Source organism: Aulonocara stuartgranti, assembly GCF_965226115.1.
Source record: "Aulonocara stuartgranti genome assembly, chromosome: 16".
NCBI lineage: Eukaryota > Metazoa > Chordata > Actinopteri > Cichliformes > Cichlidae > Aulonocara > Aulonocara stuartgranti.
Window position 1 is genome coordinate 23,287,639 of NC_138952.1, and position 21,114 is coordinate 23,308,752.

General features: G+C 41.3%; 1 protein-coding gene across 11 annotated transcripts in view; it reads right to left on the reverse strand.

Annotated features, from left to right (window-relative positions):
• Positions 1 to 8,287: 8,287 nt before the first annotated feature.
• The window catches only part of LOC309691285 (LIM domain only protein 7-like), a 50,542-nt gene continuing 37,715 nt past the window's right edge, over positions 8,288 to 21,114 (reverse strand). For 2 of the 11 annotated variants that reach the window (XM_082508906.1, XM_082508903.1), the window contains 17 exons: positions 20,814 to 20,975; positions 19,834 to 20,018; positions 19,655 to 19,718; positions 18,334 to 18,390; positions 18,028 to 18,069; positions 17,228 to 17,256; positions 16,624 to 16,728; positions 14,862 to 14,948; positions 14,081 to 14,406; positions 13,804 to 13,860; positions 11,759 to 11,814; positions 11,461 to 11,619; positions 10,855 to 11,038; positions 10,352 to 10,687; positions 9,572 to 9,680; positions 9,059 to 9,161; positions 8,288 to 8,969 (listed from right to left, as the gene is read on the reverse strand). In XM_082508906.1, the coding sequence (XP_082365032.1) occupies positions 8,947 to 8,969; positions 9,059 to 9,161; positions 9,572 to 9,680; positions 10,352 to 10,687; positions 10,855 to 11,038; positions 11,461 to 11,619; positions 11,759 to 11,814; positions 13,804 to 13,860; positions 14,081 to 14,406; positions 14,862 to 14,948; positions 16,624 to 16,728; positions 17,228 to 17,256; positions 18,028 to 18,069; positions 18,334 to 18,390; positions 19,655 to 19,718; positions 19,834 to 20,018; positions 20,814 to 20,975 (2,084 nt within the window). In that variant the 3' untranslated portion in view covers positions 8,288 to 8,946. Of the gene's footprint in view, positions 8,970 to 9,058; positions 9,162 to 9,571; positions 9,681 to 10,351; positions 10,688 to 10,854; positions 11,039 to 11,460; positions 11,620 to 11,758; positions 11,815 to 13,803; positions 13,861 to 14,080; positions 14,407 to 14,861; positions 14,949 to 16,623; positions 16,729 to 17,227; positions 17,257 to 18,027; positions 18,070 to 18,333; positions 18,391 to 19,654; positions 19,766 to 19,833; positions 20,019 to 20,813; positions 20,976 to 21,114 lie in introns of all 11 variants that reach the window. The other 9 variants (XM_082508905.1, XM_082508907.1, XM_082508910.1 and 6 more) reach the window with 8 other exon arrangements.

The window sequence follows — 21,114 nt, forward strand, 5'->3', positions numbered from 1 at the left end:
ATTGCCCGCTTGCTGCAGCGGTAACAATAAAGTCCCATTTCGATTGGCCTGCTTCTTTTTCAGGAATCTATTCACCCAACAGTCCTGCGTTTCTTCAAAGTCAGAGCAACAACAGGTATATTCAGTCAAGTCAAGAGACTAAACTTCTAGTGGAGAATTAAACCATGGATGAGAAAGAACCTTTGCTTTTATCTACACAGACAGTGATAGCTTTCCTAAATTCAACAACTGTGGCTCCATGGCACATAAGCCTGTCTCAGTGGGTCTTTATGACTAAACACGCAGTAAAGATAAAGTTAGATTCTTTTACAGGACACGCAGCACAACCGCGAGAAAAAACTGTTTTGACAGGGCAAGAAAACAGAAAGATGACACATCTTTAGACATAATATACACTCTGAGAACATCTATAAGTGCTACTAATGTCTGAGAGGAGAGAACACGAGGCTGACATCAACCAAAGGCAGAACAGGACACAGCGTGCTGCATCCTAGTGTAGCGTAGAGAAGCCAAATTTATATTGGTGTCTAAAAGCGTACACAGACAGCTCATCCATGTCAGGCAGCAGAGTCACAGTCAGGCACTGAAAGTGTTGTTTTGTGGAAGTGTGCAGCTCTGAAAAGATGTGCTGTTAAAAATATGCTTCAAACTGGTGTGTCACCAGTCTGGTCTTTGCACACATTCAAAGAAATGTTCCGCACTAACTCGAAACCTGAAACCCCCCTGCTGCATTTAGATTCTGACATGGAGCTACTTGACCAAACTATATTCTTCCTGTTGGAGAGCTTTATAGAGCGGAAGAAGGGAGAAATGTGGACTGACCTGCTTTAAAAGCAAACCAAAGTTACACATCCTGCTGGATTACCTTTCATCGAGCACAGCTGCAGGCATGAGTTCACAAGCGGGTCTAAATAGGCTATACTGTATATAAATATAATATAAAGTGCCTAGAGGCAACTGTTGTTGTGCTTTGGTGCTAAACAAATAATTTTCAGTTCAATTCAATTTATATAGCGCAAAATCACATTGTCAGATTCAAGGTGACTGTTCTTTCTACTTTCTACTATGAGAGAATGGCGCCTTTGGGAGAGCTGAAAATAACTGTGTGCACAAGATGGAAATTACTGTGCTTTAAATTTAGTTTGCAAACAATTGTTTATTTATCCATGGCACAGCTGCAGAGCATAATTAGCATCTTTTCTGGAGTCTTGTTCCCGGAGAGTGATGAATGTAAAGCAGTTCTGCTCCTCTAGCTCCATTCTTGGTCAGGAAACATCTGACTGTTTAGATGCTAAATGCTCCACTGTGTCACCCAACAGCGCCTGTCAGTTGTTTGGTGATAAGAAGGTAGTGTGCAGGGGGGGTTGTTGGTACTTTTCACTGTAAACAGCTGCCTCTACAGCACAGGATGGTGCTATGACAGCAAATGAATAAACAAACAAATATATGTTAATAATTCATTTTACATAATTTTTATAGTGACATTTGAAATATTGTGACTTAAAGAAATAATCCAAATCCTGTCTATGCATCTTTATTCAGCTTTTTATTTTACATAAGGAGGTTTTGGTAATCAGTCCTCTGTAACATGACCTCCTGCATCTGGGTGGTTAAAACCATGGAGCCAAATTGTCTGTTATACCAAGCTCAACATAGAGTTGCATAATCTACACAGACTGATTTGTCTAGAGTAGTTGGAGTTCCACAAAAGGATCCTATTTAAAGCCAAATAAAAGCAAGGATTAGAGTGAGGCTGTTCAAACCAATTCAGACATTCACCTGCTTTTCTTTTGTGTTTTTAAAATCACTGAAACTGCAGTCTACAACAGCAAAATATTACATATACAGTCATGATTCACTCGTGTGTGTTACACGATCATTTAAAGCAAAGACTGCAAATGTTTTCTTGTCGGTGTGGCTTTAATCAGGCTGTTTCAGCCTAAGGTTGGCTTCGGGTTATCCAGAGGATTATTGAGTTGCCCATATGGCTATTCAGAGAAAGAGAGAGAGGAACAAAAGTGGATGCTGGCATTGCCAGCTGTGAATGAGCAGAAACCATGCACATCCACTAACACTCTCTACTCAACTCCCTCCGGCCTGTGCAGAATCACACTGCCATAACTGTTTGATATAATATAATATAATATAATATAATATAATATAATATAATATAATAAAAACTACTCTCATTTCGACCTAATATGAAATTTCAACCATTGCCCAATATAAGCATATATTGCCTCACTATCACTTTAACCACATCTTAATAAGAATACTATACGTTTGACTTACATCTGTAGTATGACTTAAATTGGACCTAAACAAAGTCATTAAGTGTAACTTTCCACTCTGATAGTTTGTGCAACAACTGAAGAACTCAAACAGCGTCTGCCTACAGTTTTTCTAAAATTTGATTTGTACATCCTCTTGTCTGTGTTCATAAATTATGCTCTCTCTTCTTCCGGATGAAGCGTTGTTGTTGTTATTCTTGAGTAATTTCTTTCACAGTTCAAGGTCTCACTCAAGGTCTGTTTGTTTATTAAGAAACCAAATTTCCTTTCAAGCTTGAGTAAAGGTTTAGAGCCAAAAATGTTTTGTGTTTTTCTTTTGCTCTATTAATACAATTAAACATAAAAAGTCAGAAGAACTTTTGTGTATAAAACAAAGACACAAAAAGATTATTTGCGAACTTGTTCTGAAGCCTTCAGTATGTGATCCTGGTTTTTGAATGAGAGCATGAACACATTTGGAGAAAAGGGTAGAGCTACAGAGTTATCCAGCAGCAAACTCTCTTTACATGATAAATCCAGAGCATTTTTAAAAAAAAATATAAGTCATCCCATAAAATCTAATTAGTTCAAGCTTATTCAGAAGAAATCCAGACACAGTCATGCATGCTTTTATCAACTCTAGATTAGATTATGTTATTTCATTGTAGACTTGCTTGGGCCAACAAAATTATAGGCTGAACGCAGCTTCTAAACTAAGCTTGCTAAAAGCTGCAGGATAATGTCAACGGTAGTAAAAGTTGAAAAAGTCAGATGCAGGCTGAAAACTGAAAACATTCACCTTCAAAGTAAAAGCTCTGCCTCAGCGCTGTAACCGACAATTTATTGAAAACATAGCTTTTGCTTTGAAGGCCAACAGACAAGTCAGCATGTTCCATGCAAACCATGGCAATCTGCTAGCAACCGAAGCAATCACATAGAGGTTATTGCCCACCAATCAGGGAATGCACATCTTTTCCTAGTGAGGGATGACGCTTGCTGACTGTCTCTAGGCCTGTTTGATTGGGGCATTCGCAAATTGATTTCTGCCATCAGCCTTTGCCAATCGCTCACCATTTGGTTGGAGAATACACATTTTTCCCTTGTAACATTTTGAGCCAATATGGTAGTAGTCACATGACTGCTAAACCTCAATAAGGATTCTGTCACTTTTGAGATCCACCCTCAACTTGCCACTTGAGGAACTGACACTTTCTCTATCCATCCATTTATCCATCTATTTTATCAGCAGGTCTTTTCAGAACTGTAAAAAAAAAGTATTTTGTATCTGTAGGTATGGAGAATAGAAGTGGCGTGAAGGTGAAAAGGGGTGATGTTTACAGGTTGTGTCGCTTATGATATTTCAAATGTACCTGGTGTAAACAGGCAAAATGGTAATGACCTTTAGGTGGTAAAAGACATTTTTGCCTCAGCTAGAGTAGCAGTGGGCTGGATGCTGTGGGTGGACAGTGCAAACACAATCTCTGTGCAACACTGTCTGCCTCTGTAGCAGTGTGTGCAGTCCAAACGTGAAAATGAATCTCCTGACATCAAATAAAAGGGCAGCTCTGAGAGAGTGCTATCCTTTCTTTTAAGTTTTCTTCTGATAAAATCCTAATTAACTTCAATCCTGGGCGACAAGTAAGCACAAAGCGAAGGGAACAGAGACTTGGCAATTTATGGAAAGGTGACATGCACTCACATGTACTGCTGCACACATCTGTCCTCCTGTCAGGACAATTCTTGAGCATATACAGCAGACCGAGAGGTAGTGCTACTTTGATGAATAGTGCAGCAGCATCCGGCAGACTCCAAATAGAAAATGTGAGTAGAGCATAACCCCTCGCATGTGGATTTGATCAAATTCAGTCTTGGCAAATGACTGTGCTCCTCCGTTCTTCTTCTGCTGCTCAAAACATACACACAAAAACACCACATAAAGAGTAGAAAATGCTTAACTGAAAATCTGTATTCCAACTCACGCTCAGATTTAAGGCAGAGGCACGATGAATTAATATGAGGACAGAAAACTTGGTCCCTTGTCACCTCCGGCATATTGCGGTCTCAAGCATATCAGGGTGCCCCAGCTGTGACCATGTAGTCTTATCATTTTAGAGACGTGTAACACTTTCTGCACTCCTTTTCTTTTCCCTGCCAACTGGAAAAGCAATTCAAATGCATCTTGTCACCAGTGGTAGCTTTCCTTTCTCATCCACTATCCAGAGGAAACAAAAATCAATCAGTGTTCTTTAAGGACATCGAGCGAAATCACGGATGTTCGTGGTCCTGATTGGAAGATGAGAAGAAATACTTTGCTTTTTATTGTTTTCATGTCTTGGATAATTACGTTTTTCAGTCGGTAGTCTTTTTCCTAGCAAAGATACTGCTCTTTAATAAAAGAAGAAAAACGTTCTTCTTTGTGAAACCTTAAATACGAGTGGGAGAGCACTGCTCACAGTGAGTCATGTTCATCATATAAAGAAAACTAACCTGCTCTGGTCAATGTGTCATATTTACCTCACACTACTTTAGACATCCATGGGAATCTTGTCTTATTGAATAAAAAGGTGGGGGAGAGGGAAAAAAGACCTTTGCCTATAAAGCTGAGTCGCTTTTGAATCAACATTGCCCTTTGTGAGTCAGGGATTAGAGCAATGAAGACGAGTAGGGATCTAGTCGAAAAAATGACTTCATGTCTGCAGAAGCGAGGTGATAAGCTGTTGTCAGTCAACAAAACAGCCAGCTGTGCTTTGCATAATGAACAGAGGAAGTGCTGGTATGGTTTGTTACTCCTTCAATAGATTTTTATTTAACACAGTTACTGCAGGTGACATTAACAAGGCTGCAACTACTGAACCTGGTCATGCTTTCCCAGACTGTGTATGCTAAAGTACCAATTTTACACACTCGTAATAGTCCAATGACTGAAAGATAAGGTAATTGGAAACCCATTAAAAAATGGGAAACGCCATGTGTGAATATAATGTGTACATGTACTGTACACTTGGGGAAAAGAAAGTACACCCATTTTAAATTCTAAGCTTCTACAAATCAGGGCATAAAAAATTAGCAAAATTACACCAAATTGCAGAATCAATGTGAAAAACTAAGTAGATCCTTACTGCCTCCACCTGGTTTAAGAGGGTACGTTGATTAACTGATCAGCAGCGAGTGTGAGTGTCTCTATTATAGTAGGAGTTTTGATAGTTTGCTGGTCTGAAGCATTCAGGTGTGCATCAGCATTGATCTTACAGAAGAAACTGTTGTGTGCATCAATATGGGAAGGTTTAAAAGGCCATTTCTAAACAAATATGATGTTCATCTTTCTGCAGTGTGGAAGACTTTTTACAATTGGAAAATATTTAAAATAGCTGCCAATCTTCCCAGGAGTGGAGGTCCCAGCAAATTCACCCCATGGTGAGACCATGCAATGCTCAAAGAAACTGCAAAAAACCCAAGAGATGCATTTCAGACTGTTACAATTCATGATAGTGCAATTAGATTAAAGCTGAACAAATATGGCTGGTTTGGAAGGACTACCAGGAGAAAGCTTCTTCTTTCCAAAAAGAACATGGCAACACAGGTTAGGCCTGGTAAAATTGTGTCTGAACAAAACAACCAGACTTCTGTCTTTGGATGTATGACAGACAAGAAGTGAAGATGTTTGATCATAATGTGCAGAGCTACTTCAGGACAGTGATCTCCAGCGCAGCAGCAAATCTACAGCTGAATGTCTGAAAAAGATAAGAATCCAGATGTTTCAATGGGTCACTGCCAATGCTCAATGAACAACTGCTCCTGAACCTCCATGAACTGATGCAATGTTTTAAAGAAGACTGGGACAAAATTCCTCCACAACATGTGAGAGACGGAGTCATACAGTAAACAATCAAATTATTGCTGCTAAAGGCAAGCTACTGAATCACAGGGTGCACTTAGTATTTCCACACGCTGCTTCTGCAGTTAGGTTTCATTTGTGTTAAATAAATAATTTCATCATGTATGTGTAATTGTTCATCTGACGTTGTAGTTAAGTGATGTTAGGCCATGATAAAAACCAGATGATTTATAAAACCTCAGGACTGAAAAAAGAATGCATTTCTTTTTTTGGATGACTGTATATGGATGAAACCTATACACGTCTCAACGGCTGCTGTGGCCTTTACAGATACTTACTATGAATGAGAGTTACATGCACCACATTCAGTTTAATCTAGTAACATTTTCTAATCATTTCCACCACCACAGACATGTGCTGCAATTAAACCAATCCAGCACAGTCATCATTTATGTAGCCCGCAGAGCTGTAATCATAACGTAATCACAGCCTGCATAAACGCTGTTGACTTTTTACTGATTTACTAAATTGCTACACCTTTTCTGCTTAAAGATTCTCCACTGCTTCTTAAAAAGCCGTGCTATTATGAATGAGGAGCAGCCTCACGGGTCCATACTGATGTGCTGGGAACTTATAGATTTACCTGAAGTGCATTTTCTTTAATCCCTGTGGTTAATTGAAAGCGTGACAGCACTTTGCTCTTTACACATGGTGCCTGCAAGCCATGGTCTGGTGAGACCGTGTCTGCAATTACGTGACTAATTATAGCATCAGTTCAAGCTGCAGGTGAATTAGTGCTTGATGGCTTCTCTAAAATGTGCGAAAAGCATTTTGCTTTAAAATGGCAAATTGCAACAGGTGCTGCTCGCCAAAGCTGTCTTTACACAGCGTCAACCAAAACATTGAGGGTCATTTATTTAGAAATGAAGCTCCAAAATTTAAAGCACATTGCAAATAGAGTTCTGCTTTTAAATGATTGTGGCAGCATCACTTCCTCTCTGATTCTGGATATCATACTCAGCAGTGCAAGCAACAGCAGCTGCAGATGAAAGAGAATTTAGTCCTTCTTGGTGAAAACTCTTATAGCACAGTGCCCCCTTCAGGTACTGAAGGGGGCAAATTGCACCCAATCAGAAAGAATGACTAAATCTCTCCCGTTGTGACACCAAGGCTGGAAAAGAAAACAAAAGAGAGAGAAAAAAAATTCATCACATGTTCTTCCCTAGAAATCCTGAAAAATCCTGAAAAAAGCCATTCCTGTAGTTAGGAATAGCTTTTTAAAGGAAGGTAGAAGAGGCCTTTCCGTCTCTTTACAGACCTCATTTTTTCTGAGCAGTCAAGCGTTCCTTTTATTTGTGAGCCTCAGTGCGTGCACACAAACACACGCACACACACAGTTATATGATTCTCCATGTCAAAACCTTCCCAAACCACAGGTTGTGGCTGTTGCTTTGGAGGAAAAAGACGGGGATACATATTATTCAGGGTTTCAGATTTCTCAGGCACTCGGCGCCATTCAGGCTGTGTTTGTTTTCTAAGCATTAGGATTAAAATCTCTCTCCCAGAAGAGCGCCAAGAAAAATCTAAAAAGGGAATCTAAGAATTTGAGATGTGCACCTCCGGGGGCTGTTTGTGCTTCACCTCAAGAAGACAGAGCCAATTTATGCTCAGTCCAGCTTATTTCCATACAGTATATTGCTTGAATTGGGCTTATTTCCATTTGGTCGCGGGCGGGGTGTAGGGTGGGTGAGGACAATTTCTTCCCCTGCAGATTAAATACATTTGGAAGCTCCTTCTTGTATGAATATTCCTTGTATATTTATGCAGTAGAGATAAAATGACAGAATACATTGAGAAAATAGACAATCAAAGTATAATCAAATGTAATGCATGCACTGAATAAAATATGCATGACAAATTGGCTTTGGAGAACACAGAGCAGGCAGGTCCTCTGAACCTTAGCACAAAAGCTCATTGAAATTCCTTTCATTATGACCGTGGAGCTACAGCGAAACAGAAAATGAGAGGGACAGACAGAGAAAGATGAGTATAATGATTTCTGATTATAGAGGCAGAAGAGTCCTTGCATCCCACTGTACCCAGGAATATCATTACACAGTATTATGCAATTTAACAGATGGAGAACAAAAAAAAAAAAAAAAAGAACGACGTAACACGTGGGGAGCATTTAGTTATTTTTATTTACATTGTTATGTTTGCCTAATCAGTGTGACGTATATTCTTTACATAGAAACCTGCTTATGTGTGCAATACTCCATCACTGAAAACTTGAGACAAATGCAAATGACATTTTGCAGTATTTTAGTAATCTTAATTACAAATAAAAAGGCACATAGACATGATACCAATACCTTGGCTGACACAGATTTTTATAACACAATAGTTGGTGGGAAAAGAAGCGTGAAAATGAGGAGGATGATCCTGCAGGATTTTCTCTCAGTATCTAAGCAAAGTTTAGAAACAAAAAGGACTTTCATCTGGAATCTGGTAGACAGTTAATAGCTCGACTAGTTTTGTGGCTAAAACGTTTAAAAACTCCGGCGCATGCAGAACCCTTACACTCTGTACAATTGTGCTGCTTAATAGGATATAAACACAAAAGCTGATAACTACTTTGCAAGCGTCCCTCCCTTAATCACACACTGTAAAAACAAATATGATTCTCATCAAGGTATCGCCTGGGGTTTTAACAGAATCATAAACAGCGATACGTCCCAACCAAGTGTCCCGGTTAATTGCAATGGCTTCAATGTTCACTTTAAAATTCAAGGGTTGTTGTCGGAAGTAGTCTCTTCATCAATCTGCTGGAGTACAGTCACGTCACATAGATGTTGGTTGACCAGCTAAAAGAAGAGGGGAAAAAAGCGACCGATTATGGGAGGAAGGCGAGAACAACACCACCCACTGATGATCAGCTCGAGAAAGTACTCACTTTTGACTCGCATGTAGCAGGAGTTACAGTAGAGCTGCTTGTTTCGTATTCTGACTTCAGCCCCGGCTTCTGATCCTCCAAGGTCAGACTTACAGTCGATGCACTGAGGAAGTTTGGGAAGGAGAAGAATTGAGGAATGAATCAGTAAACGTGACCAAAGGAGGAGTGATGAGGACAGACAAATCTAGACCGTGATTCTGTGTATTAAAGGAGAAGGATGAGAATCAAGAGATGAAGGCTGACACAGTGGATTAACTTTCAGATAAAGGTCACCGCAGCTCCCAGAAGAAACAACAACAACTAGATTAGACTGCTGATAAAAAAAAAAAAAGCAAAGGGAATAGTTGATCTTGCAGGATTTAGTTTCTTTTTCTCAATAAAGGGATCAGGGGATTGACATTCACCAGGATTCACCAGGTTAGTAAAACAAACTAAAGAGCCTGAGGCGATCAAGTTAGTTTTTGAGGATCGGCGGCCGATGTGCTCCGCGGCTGACCGGAGTCCAGCTCTCACCTTAAAGCAACCCAAATGATAACAGAGCCCAAGGGACTCGATGATCATGGCTGCTCCCTTTCCCAGCGGGGTTTCACAGAACGTACAGATTTTCTTTCCACTCACTGACCTGAATTACAGAACGCACAGCTGTCATTTCAGAGCCAAGCACACATACATGACACATGTATGAATGCACACATATATGCACATACACACATACAAAACACACGCCAACACTGGTTCAAACCAGGGTTAGACAGACGGACACTTTGGCAAGCTGGCAAATGTTAACCTGTTGAAACAGCACTGCTGAAATGACAAAGGCTCATTAAAACAGTGTCATTTAGTGTCACACGCAAAATACTGTTTATGGCAACAAAAATGACACGAGGGAAACACTTGTGAATTTTCATAAAGGTTGGGAAACTCGGGTGTTAGGAAGTGAACAAGCTTCTTTAAGATAACCTTCAGGCAACCTTTGGACTTTCTTTGTCTCTCAGGTGTTTGGACATGATCACTGACAAACTTTCGTGTAATCCACAAAAACATGGCTAAACTTAAACTAGCATCTGCTGTATTCCACACATAAGTTAAAGTGAATTATGCTACTGTGTGATCTATAAAAAAGCACATCAAAAGAAACATTACATCATAAAAGGAGTGACATAAAGGAAAAAGAGAAATACCCTTTGCCACCACTTTTGCACGGCTGAGTAGCAACGCCTTAAATACCGCAACCCAGATGTACCAGTGAGTTGTTAGAGGCAGCATTAAGCAAAGCTTCATTTCTGGTTTTACCTGCTGTGCTGCTGAGGAGCGTCTGCCTCAGCCGTGGGTTCTGGAGAGTTGATGGGTGAAGGAGAAGAGGGTGAAGGTGAAGGGGAAGGCGACTGCCTGGACCAAGGGACCAAATGGGATCCTGCCCCACTTCGGAGTGAGCCCATGGAATAGGAAGAAGGCAGAGTGGAAGTGGAACCATACCGCTGAGCCCGCGGCCCCCCACCATAAAAGGATGTGCTGCCAGAAAGGGCAGAGTGAGGCCGAAAGTAGTTTTGGGCAAAAGAACCGCTTCGGGGTTTCGATGACGAACGCCAGGAGTTGTATGAGGTGTCCAAGTTGTCAAGAGAATCGCCTCTGCAAAGCCAACCCAAGCCACACCCCATGTTAGCCAGTTAGAAAAAGCAGTCGAACCTTCTGACTGACAACTTAACTTTTACACCCAACTCAAAAAAACAGGACAGTAGTAACAGAAAAGAGCCAACCGCCACCATCGCACCAAAGTTAATGAGGTATTACTGTACCTGCGCATAGGTGGCAGGTCCCTCTCCTTGTTGGTGGAAGTGTCGGGAGAACGCTGGCGGATCCAGCTGTTGTCCGTCAGCAATGACGTCTTCTTTTTCATCTCATTGAGGATCTGCTGCCGCTCCAGCTCAGCCTGAGATGCAGGCTGCTGGTCCTTCTTCTCAGCGGCTCCGCTTGAGGTCACTGCCAGGTGGGAGGACAGACAGAGGAAACATTATCGATGGAAAAAAAAAAAATCATGACTGGTGATCGGCGGAGGAACAAAATGAATAGTCGTGGGGCAGACAGAATTAGATGAGGATGATATAAGTATCTGTTTTCCACAGTCTGGCTTGATGAGACAAGATATGACTAAATTATGGATGAAAAAGTCATTGATCTGAAAGAAAACATGCTGTAATCAATAAGTTAAATTGCTTTTGCTGCATGTCATTTTCTGGCCACATGGCTGATTGGTTCGTCATTTGTCTGGTCAGCTGCAAATCAAACATCTGTACGTTTAGAGTTAGAGTTAACGAAATGTCTCGATTGACTGATCGGCTGATCGTAGCGGGAGTTTCACATTAAAACGACGAGAAACGGCGCTTTAGGGGGCTAAAATCCACCTCTCTCCGGCTCTCTGTATCTCATGGCATGGAGGATGTTCCTGCGCTCCAGCTCCAGCTCAGATGCAGCCTTCTGACTTTGGTAAACTCTGTCATGTGCCTTCTTCAGCTGCTCTTCCAGCAGCCGCTGAGCCATGCCCCCCGGGGGTACATGCACACCTACAGCAGGGTACAACCCACACAGGTATACATCTGTGCAACAAAATGTGTACGTGGAGTCATTTAAAACACCCTCTCCCACCTCCACAACCACCACAACACACACACACAAAGCCCCTAATGAATTAAGAAGGCTGACCTTTTCTCTGAGGTCTGTCCTCTTCGTCGAGCTGAGGGGATGATTTGGATTTTGTCCTGTCGAACAAAATTCAAAACATACATGAACAACACTACTTTTCAGTTCTAGCAGATGTTTCACTTTTGTGTACAATCCATCCATCCATCCATCCATTCGCTACCGCTTATCCTTTTCAGGGTCGCGGGGGGTGCTGGAGCCAATCCCAGCTGTCATAGGGCGAGAGGCAGGGTACACCCTGGACAGGTCGCCAGTCTGTCGCAAGGCTAACACACAAGGACAGACCATTCATACTCACATTCACTCACAGATTCACACCTAGTGGCAATTTGGATTATCCAATTAACCTATCCCCACAAGTTGCATGTCTTTGGACGGTGGGAGGAAGCCGGAGTACCCGGAGGGAACCCACGCAGACACGGGGAGAACATGCAAACTCCACACAGAAAGACCCTGGCCTGATGGTGGAATTGAACTCAGGACCTTCTTGCTGTGTGGCAACAGTGCTAACCACCGTGCCACCGTGCTGCCCTTTTGTGTACAAGTGTGAGGGAATTCATGTCTTTTTGTATGGATCATAGTTATATGTCAGATGGTATAATATAGAAGGCGATAAGTGTCACAGCATGTCAGCTGGTAATGTAGCATTCATCTTAAAACTTTGTGTATTTTTCCTTTTTCCCTCCGACTCCTGCACTCTCTGCCTCCCCTCTACCTTGTATCCCCTTTGACCTTCTTTCCCGCTTCCCACAAATCCTATAATAATAAATACAGTATAAATAATTAAATGGTTCCATTTGTGTGGGCGTTCAGGAATGCAGGATTACAGTTCTCGCTTTATGAGAAGCAGAACAGACACATTGCAAATGATTTAACAAATGAGTTCACAGATTACAGATTATATAGATTCTTTCTTTAGTTGCTAGATGTTTGATTTTGTTGCATGCACTGCTTGACTTCAAATCCCCCACGAGGTCAAATCTGTGCTTGTTTTTATTCCTGGTCCTTAATGCCTAGTTTATTCCATCCTTGGTAAGAATCCTGGTGGATTTACATTTGTTCTTAGGATCACTATCCTGTTTGAATGTCCCCACTCAGGTTCAGCTTCAGTTTTAGGGACATATGCCCTCACATTATCTTCAACCACTCTAATATGACTGTGGCTACACAACTCTGCCTTTGATTTGTCTCTGCAGTGCAACATTTAGCTGTTCACTGGGAAACTGTGAATTTTGTACCAATTTCCTTTCTGCACAGCAAAGTTTTTTTCCTCTCATATCTCTGATACAAGTTTAATACGAGCACCAGTTGTAAATATTTTCTTTAAAATATTTTAACTGTTTGGTTAATTTGAAGATAAACTCTCAAAGGCACCCATTTTCTTTTTTTAAATAAAGGCCTCAGAAGGATCACACAACACTAGCCACTAAAAGTCTGTCAATCATTTAAAAGGACTGAACCTCTTCTAATTTTATGGATTTAATTTTGTTATAAATGTAGCGGTTTGATTACTTTCTCCATATCATCTTTCCGTACTGTTTCGGAAAGGACAAAATGTTTGCTGGTCTAACAATGTAAAAATCTAGAGCTGAAAATGATTTGGGGCTAATTACCCAATAATGACAACTGTAAATAATCTACTTTGTAAAGGTTTCTAATCAAACTATATTGTTGTTGTAAGAAGAAGCATTTGTTTTGTGCATATAAAACTGCATAAATATGTACATACTTTATTGTATGTTTATTCTATTTGTATATTTATAGGCATGTTTCATTATAATTTGGTATAAGCTATACCAAATTATAATGGGGGGTTACGCTCATGAGTTCCACAGACTGTTGTTAAATCCAATCCAATATAATCTGTCTTAATTAATTATGTGTGTATGCATCTCATGCATGCTAAATAAGGATAGTCAACTAAGTATTCAACACATCAAACTGCAGTTATTGTAGAGCAATGATATCAAAAGCATGTTGCAGAGAAAGCATGGTTAACAGGTTATAAACAGGAAGAGGTCCAGCTGCTCTCGCTCTCTCGTACTAACCTGTCTGCATAGGTGAGTGAAGGCTGGGCATAAGGAAAGCCGTGGGAGCTAGTGGCCCTTTGGTGAAAGGCATTGTGTGCAGAGAGGTGGGATGATGAGTACCACACAAAGGAGGGATAAAGCACATGCAAACACATTAGTTGCACATGTTAATGCACAGACAGTAAAGCTGGTTAAATGTATTATTATCAGCATGATGGTGAGTCAAGGAATACAAAAGACATGTGAGTTTGAGTATTCAGGGCAGCACAGGATTAGGAGTGGCTCTACTGACCACTGCTGCTGCTGCTGCTCAAAGGCTCTCTCCTTCTCTCTGCGCTGCAGCTCTTCTGCCTCCAGCAACCTCCTCTCGTCCTCCCTTCTCTTCCTTTCCTCCTGCTCCTGCCTTTCCTTCCTCATCCTCTGCTCCTGGAGACGCAGCAGTTCTCGCTCCTCCTCTTCCCTCTTCCTCTTCTCCTCTGCCTGCCTTTGGCGCTCCTGCTCCTCCTTCCTCTTTCGCTCTTCTTCTTTCCACAGTAGAGATGTGGGCTGGTTGACGGGAGATAGTGGTGAGTGTGGGCCGGTGCTGCTGTTGCTGTGGTTGTTCACCTCCAGGCTCCCAAGCTACCAGAGACAAGAGACGAAAAGGGACGAGAAGAGGAAGCTTTTTGAGCACCAAGTAATTTAATCTTAATTAGCATCCAGGAGGAACTGCGACAACGATGGAGAAATTCCTCACATCCCCCGAGGTGGCGAGGTTTTAGAAATTATATTGTAGAGGGGAGTTTTTGTTGCAAACCTATTAGTTGGAAAGATTTCAGCCACTGCAGTAAATATATGTACTATGTGAGCATTCACATGACTAGACACTGCTCTGCTCTCCCTTTCCATTTCTAAAGGGTCACATACAAGAGAGCGTGCCCACATACTCCATGCATAATTATAGCAATTTTAGATCAAAGCTCTTTGGATACATTTAGATAAATTAGTGCCATGAGTCACAACTTACTGCCACCATTAAATACTCTCCAGCTGATTTATCAGCTCATAATTAATACAAAACAAAACACTTTTGTTACCTGTTTGGGGACCATGCTTGTAGAAATTGCCTGCTGAGCCTTGAGCCACTCTTCCTGCAGCTTTTCCTGATCACGCTTATATTTCTCCTAAAAAAAAAAAAAAATGAAGGTGAGGTCAAAGGTCATCTCATTTAATCCAGTCAGACATACAAAGCTCTTTCTAAAACAACACATGAAACTTCTATTCATTATAGATTCCATATGTAATTTTAAAACAGAATAATTAGGTATTGTGGCTGTTATATTGTTCAGATGATTTCTCAGCTCACTTACGTGTTATCTAACTATTCTACACATTCTAGGGAAACCTGCCCAGAGCAGGAAGTCCTGCTGGAAGATCATGAAATCAGGCTGCTTAACCAACAGGGAACAAGCCTGCCAGCATTAAAAATCCTTCCCGGCTGCAACGGCACTCTGCATAACCACCTTTGATCTCCATCCAGAAATAGGCCCCCAGAAAAATGTTTTGACATGATTCTCCTACACTAAAGTTGGATACTCGGCGCACACTTAGAAGCTCGAGTGCTGTCTCCTTCTGTTCTGAGCCTGTTAAGAGCAGACGTAATTGAGGATTTCCTAGCATGTCAGTAACTTCTAATTGTCTTTTTAAATTAAGGTTTCTTCCCCCCCCCCACTAACCCTCAACTGGATAAGTGGATATCCCCACCCCATCTGTAATTACAGTGAGTGTAGTTCAACTCGTAATGTGTTGTGGACACATGATAGTTTGTCACTTGGGTTGTAACCTCTGACGGGGGGTTTTACCTTATGGAAGCCAGTTTTAAACATCTGGGGACAGTTTTGTACCTTCATGTAATGATGCAGGTGTTTATTGGCTTACTTTATATGTTTTTAATATTATTTATTCAGATTAAGAAATGGAGTGGCATCAAAAAGGTACATATCAGTGCCTGTGAGGTCCTGAAATTAGCCCTTAGCCATTAGGGGGTGCATTTGAGTAGACTGTAAGAAAAAAAACACTTTCACTGCAGTGCTGTTTCTCACAGTGCAAGATAAGAAAGATATGAAATCATCATCTTCTTTCAGTTGCTCCCTTTAGAGTTTGCTACAGCAGCTCATGCTCCTCCATCCTCCTCTGTCACACCAACCTGCATGTCCTCCTTCATTGCATCCATAAAACTTCTGTGTCCTTCCTCTTCTTTTTTTCCTTTCCTGCCTAGCAGCTCTATATTCAACATCTTTTGCCCAATATATCCACTATCCCTCCTCTGCACATGTCCAAATCATCTCAGCCTTGCCGCTCTAATTTTGTCACCAAACCGCTCAGCCTCAGCTGTCCCTCTCACTTCTAATCCTGTCCCTCCTGGTCACTCTCAATGAGAATCTTATCATCAACTCCTCCTCCACCTCCTGCTGCACCTCATGCAGTAACCCATGCTTTACTGCTCTGTGTGAGGGAAATTTTCTTATTCGTTTCTCTTTTACACCTTTGGACGCCTACTAGGAGTAACCCTGCTTTCTCTTTTACGAAATTAGTGATTTCTTTGATATGTCAGGCTGGCTTCCAGACCAAAATGACTGGCTGTGAATCAGAAGTTAATGACAGTGATTTCTGCCTGTACATACTAGTCTTTTTTGATACATACTGAGGTGCAAAAACTCATCAATAAGGGTAAAGGGGAGGTTTTCAAATGTCATCTTTATGGGGGATCTAGGCTGTTGTAGTCTGAAGAAATAAACTGACAGTGTTGTGTGCTTGAACTCAACATTACTAAATATACAAGAGTACACCTTCACATACCTGTAGGAGGCGCTCTTGTTCCTTCTGCCACTTCTCTTGTCTTTTCCGCTCCTCTTCTGGGTCAAAAGACCAGCGACTGGAGGGAGTGATTACGGGAACCGGTATCTGAAGGCAAAAAAGGAAACCACACATAGCAAATTTACCTCGCAGTTGTACAAAACTATCGCTGAACTTTGTTGCTTTGAAGTCCGCCTGCTTGTGCCATATAGATGTGATGATACTTAAATAATAATCTCTTAAACACCCAGTACTTATCTGCTCTTGTTTCACAACATTTCTACATGCTCCTGAAGGTGAGATGAAACTGCAAATATGCACTTGCACTGCACCGTCTGTACTTTATTTATTGTATTTTCTTATCTGGTTTCAAAGCTACACTAAAAAAGGTTCCCTATAATCACTGTTGAGTCACTAAAATGCTAAAAGACTGAAAAAGATGTGTGAACCTGGCTCTAAAGTGAACTACAAATGCAGTCAATGTGAGAGGCTTAACAGCGGCTCTGGGCTTTGTAATTACTGCAGTATCTGCTTTCAAAGATGTTGTCATACTAGAAGAGCAAACATAAGAGACAAAAACCGGCCTTTATGCACTGACACTACTCACATCTGGCACTGCAGGCTCTGATCCTCCTCCTAGAACAAGAAAGACAATCATTCAGTCGATATCTCCAGGCAGGCACAGGCAGAGCAGTGAAACATAATGTAAAAATACACAAGCGAGCCCTCAAGACATGTAACACAACAGCGCCAAGTTGACGGGCTTATTTAAGTTTCAACTTGATCTTTTAGTCAGGTAGCAGTCAATCAAAGCAAATGACAATTGATGTTTTCAGAAAAAGCCCCCCAGCAGCAACGGTCAACATTCACCCACTAAGGCTTATTGATTCTCTCAATTCAAGCTCACCCACTTGTTAACATTTGGATTGGATGCAGGCCCAATAGTTCTGAATGGGAAAACCAATAAACTGATTGTGATGACAAAAAAGATCAAACCAGAAAAAAGAAACACAAAGAAACCAGCAGCATGCACACAAGCAGAGAGGGGTCTGTCTCAAAGGCCAACAGATGCTTCGAAATATGCATGCCAAGAGTGCTTTTAACTTGCAGCAAAGTGAAAAGTGTAACCATGTGTTAAGCCTGGACACCATCCCAAAATACCACAAAGCACAGCAGGATTCAAAGGTTTGTGTTTGTGGTTGGTGTGCTGGAACCATGTCTGAAATGCTGTCAAACTTAAGGGGAAATGCGTCATGTCACAGATTATTTTTATTTCATCTGCAGGAGGTCTTTGAGTAGAACCTCCTTAAAAATAACATCAATCTTTCTGGGTTTGAGCAGCATGTCAGGGTCCCGGGCTGTACCAAGTGAATGTGAGGAGGTCAATGCACACACAGCCCTGTTTACCACAGAGGTAGACCAGCGCACTGACACTGGACCCTGAGCCACCTGAAGGAGGGAGGGGGCACAGCATAAAGGTTAAGCTCTGGCACCAGACGAGAGAACATGAGACAACAGAGCCATTGAAAAATCAAAGTCACGAGGCTGCCATTGATACGAAAACATGCAAAAAGTCCTCGAATAATCTGAGGAATTCAGAGAGACAAAAGCATAGAGAATCCAGCCACCAGGTTACACAGAAAGCATAATAAATACGAAGAACTGTCCTACATCTCTTCGCTCAACCTTCCTTGTTTTTTTGTTTTTTTTTACCTTGTTCAAAGAACTCTGACCTCCGCTTTAAGTTTTTCAAAGATATGGGTTCTGACTCTACATGAGAGATGGAAAACAGAATGCAACAAAAACATTAGAAATAAGTTAAACCTGACCTAACAGCACATACTGATCATGTCATTCTGATAAAGTCTATTACAACCAAAAAAGTTGGGACACTATGTAAAATGTAAATAAAGACAGAATGCATTCATAATGGAAAACATATCAAAATGTTTAAACTAAGAAAATTGACACTTTTAAAAAAGGCTCATTTTGAGTATGATGGAAGCAACACATCTTAAAAAGTCAGGACACGGCCATATAAATATTTGGGAACTGAGGAGACAGGTTGTTGGACTTCTCTAGCTGCTCAACAGTCCTGGGTCTTTTTGTTGTTGTGTTTTTCATTTTCATGATGCTCCAAATGTCTTCAGTGGTGAAAGGTCTGAACTGCAGGCCAGCTGAGGGCCGGACTCTTCTACTATAAAACCACACTGTTGTACTAGCTGCAAATATGTGGGTTAGCATCTTTTTTGTAGAATTATGCAAGGCTTTCCCTGAAAAATCCATTGTCTGACTCTTAAGCTGTTGCTCTAAAACCTGGATATACTTTTTGGCAGATGTACAAGCTACCAGTTCCATAAGCAATAATCCACTCCTACACCATCAGAACTGAGCGCTGATACCAAGCCACGTGGTCCTTCTTCTCTTTAAACTCAACGACACAGCATCCATGTTTTCCAACAGGAATTTCAAAGTTCGATTTGCCTGACCAGGGGAAAGTTTTCCACTTTGCATCAGTCCATTTTAAACAAACTTACATGAAATCGTTCCACAATTTGTAGACAGTTTTTCATCTTTACTGCCGAGAAGCTCTGCCTCTCTAAGATCCTCTTTCCATACCCTGTCAGGTCACTAATCTGTTGCTGTAAAATCGGGTTAGCTTAAAAATTTTCCTCAAGTTGTTTCTTTTGTACCACTTACATTTCCCCCTCCAAACTTCTGAGATGTGTTGTTATCATCAAATTTAAGATCTACTATCTTTTTTCTTAAAATGGGATATTTTCTCAGTTAAAACATTTGATATACTTCCTGTGTTGTACTGTGAATAAAATACGGTTTTATGAGACTAGCAACTCATTCCAGTGTGTTTTTTCACATTTTACACAGCATGTCAACTCTTTTGGAGCTGTACAAAGTAACGTGAAAAACAAGACAAAGTCAAACCAGCAACTCCTACTGATGTATTTTTGTATTCAGTCCAGAAATAATCAAGATCAATTTCATAACCTTTCTGACTGTGCGCTCTGCTCTTTACCTTTTTTCCTCATGGTCACCAGCTCCTCTCGGAAACCTCCATTAACTCCGTTTGAAGCCACTTCCTGCAGGGAGACATCGTGGGGTGCACACTCATTAAAAAGCCACCAGGCTGGGGAACAATACAGAAATAAAGGCTAATCAAGTCTGAGTCAGTCAAGGTGATTCTGAGTCACTTACGGTAACGGGATGAGCCGGGGTCTCTTTGAACGTCAGCGTTTCTGCTGGAGTGTTTGAAGTAAAATCCAGGCTGGAGCTGATTGTGCTTTTTTCTTGGGAACCTACAAGCATTGGATGATCCGTACTGGTCAGATTGATGGTCTTATGGCTTTTAAATGGCAGGGAAGGTTGAACTCTGTCCCAGTCTGCGCGCAGACAATGTAACAGCATAAAAATATGATGTGTTTGCACATAAACCATGTGTTTTGTGCGGGTTTTTTTGGTTTTTTTCTTGTTGCCAGGCTTCTATATATGTGAACATATACAACGTCTGCATAAAGAAAGCTATAAAGCAAGGGGATAAGCGCGCTGTTATGTTGTTATTATAGAGTGCAGCAGGGGGAGACAGAGTAACCCCCTTCCCCAGCCATGCAGCCCATTAAAGCCCCCATTAACCCAAACACCGTTTCTAATAGGCTCACAACCACTGGACACCTGTAATTAACTAATATTGTGAGTTAGTTAAAGTTAGCAATACTGTGTGAACTAATGTGACACTGATAGTCCAAAATAAAGTAAACCTGTAACAGTAACACTGAAAACACCACACACTTATAGGCCTGTAGATCTGAGCTGGGTTAGTTCTCTAGAAGGAAAAACACTGGGGTGGAATAGCGAGCAGAAAGAAGAAATAACTACATAAGGGGGGGAAGAGGGAAGCAATTAAACAAAAAAAATCCCACAGAAATCAAAACAATAACAGTCTTTCTTCACCAGATGAGCAAAGATAACTCACAAGTCCTTCATCATTTAGCCTGTCATGAGCTCATTTATGGATGAATTCACAACAGGCTACAGACCAATTTAGAGTGTCAAAACTGTTTAGCAACCCAAGCAGCATAAGCAGTGCTCCCAGTCCGGGAATGCAGCCCTCAAAAACTTTTCACTTTCCTTCTCTGGCTGTCACGCAAGCAAAAACAGGCAGGGTTCAGACTACTCACTGTTCTGCCCATGACGCCTTATATCCATGACCAGACTGCCCTCCTGCAGAGCCTCATCCATGTGGGACTTCCACTCGGTGTAGCTCATGTCTGCCACCTTGTGCCCGTTCACCGTCAGCACCTTGTCTCCAGTCTGAAGCTGGCACATCTCAGCCGGGCTGCCTACAGTGGGCACAGGTCAGAGTCATAAGCTGAAATTTTACTTGATTCCACACTTGTTTTGACCATCATAATTCCCACTTGTGTTTCTTATATAAAACTGGGAATGTAATGTCACTAAAACTGACTTTTGGAAGACAAG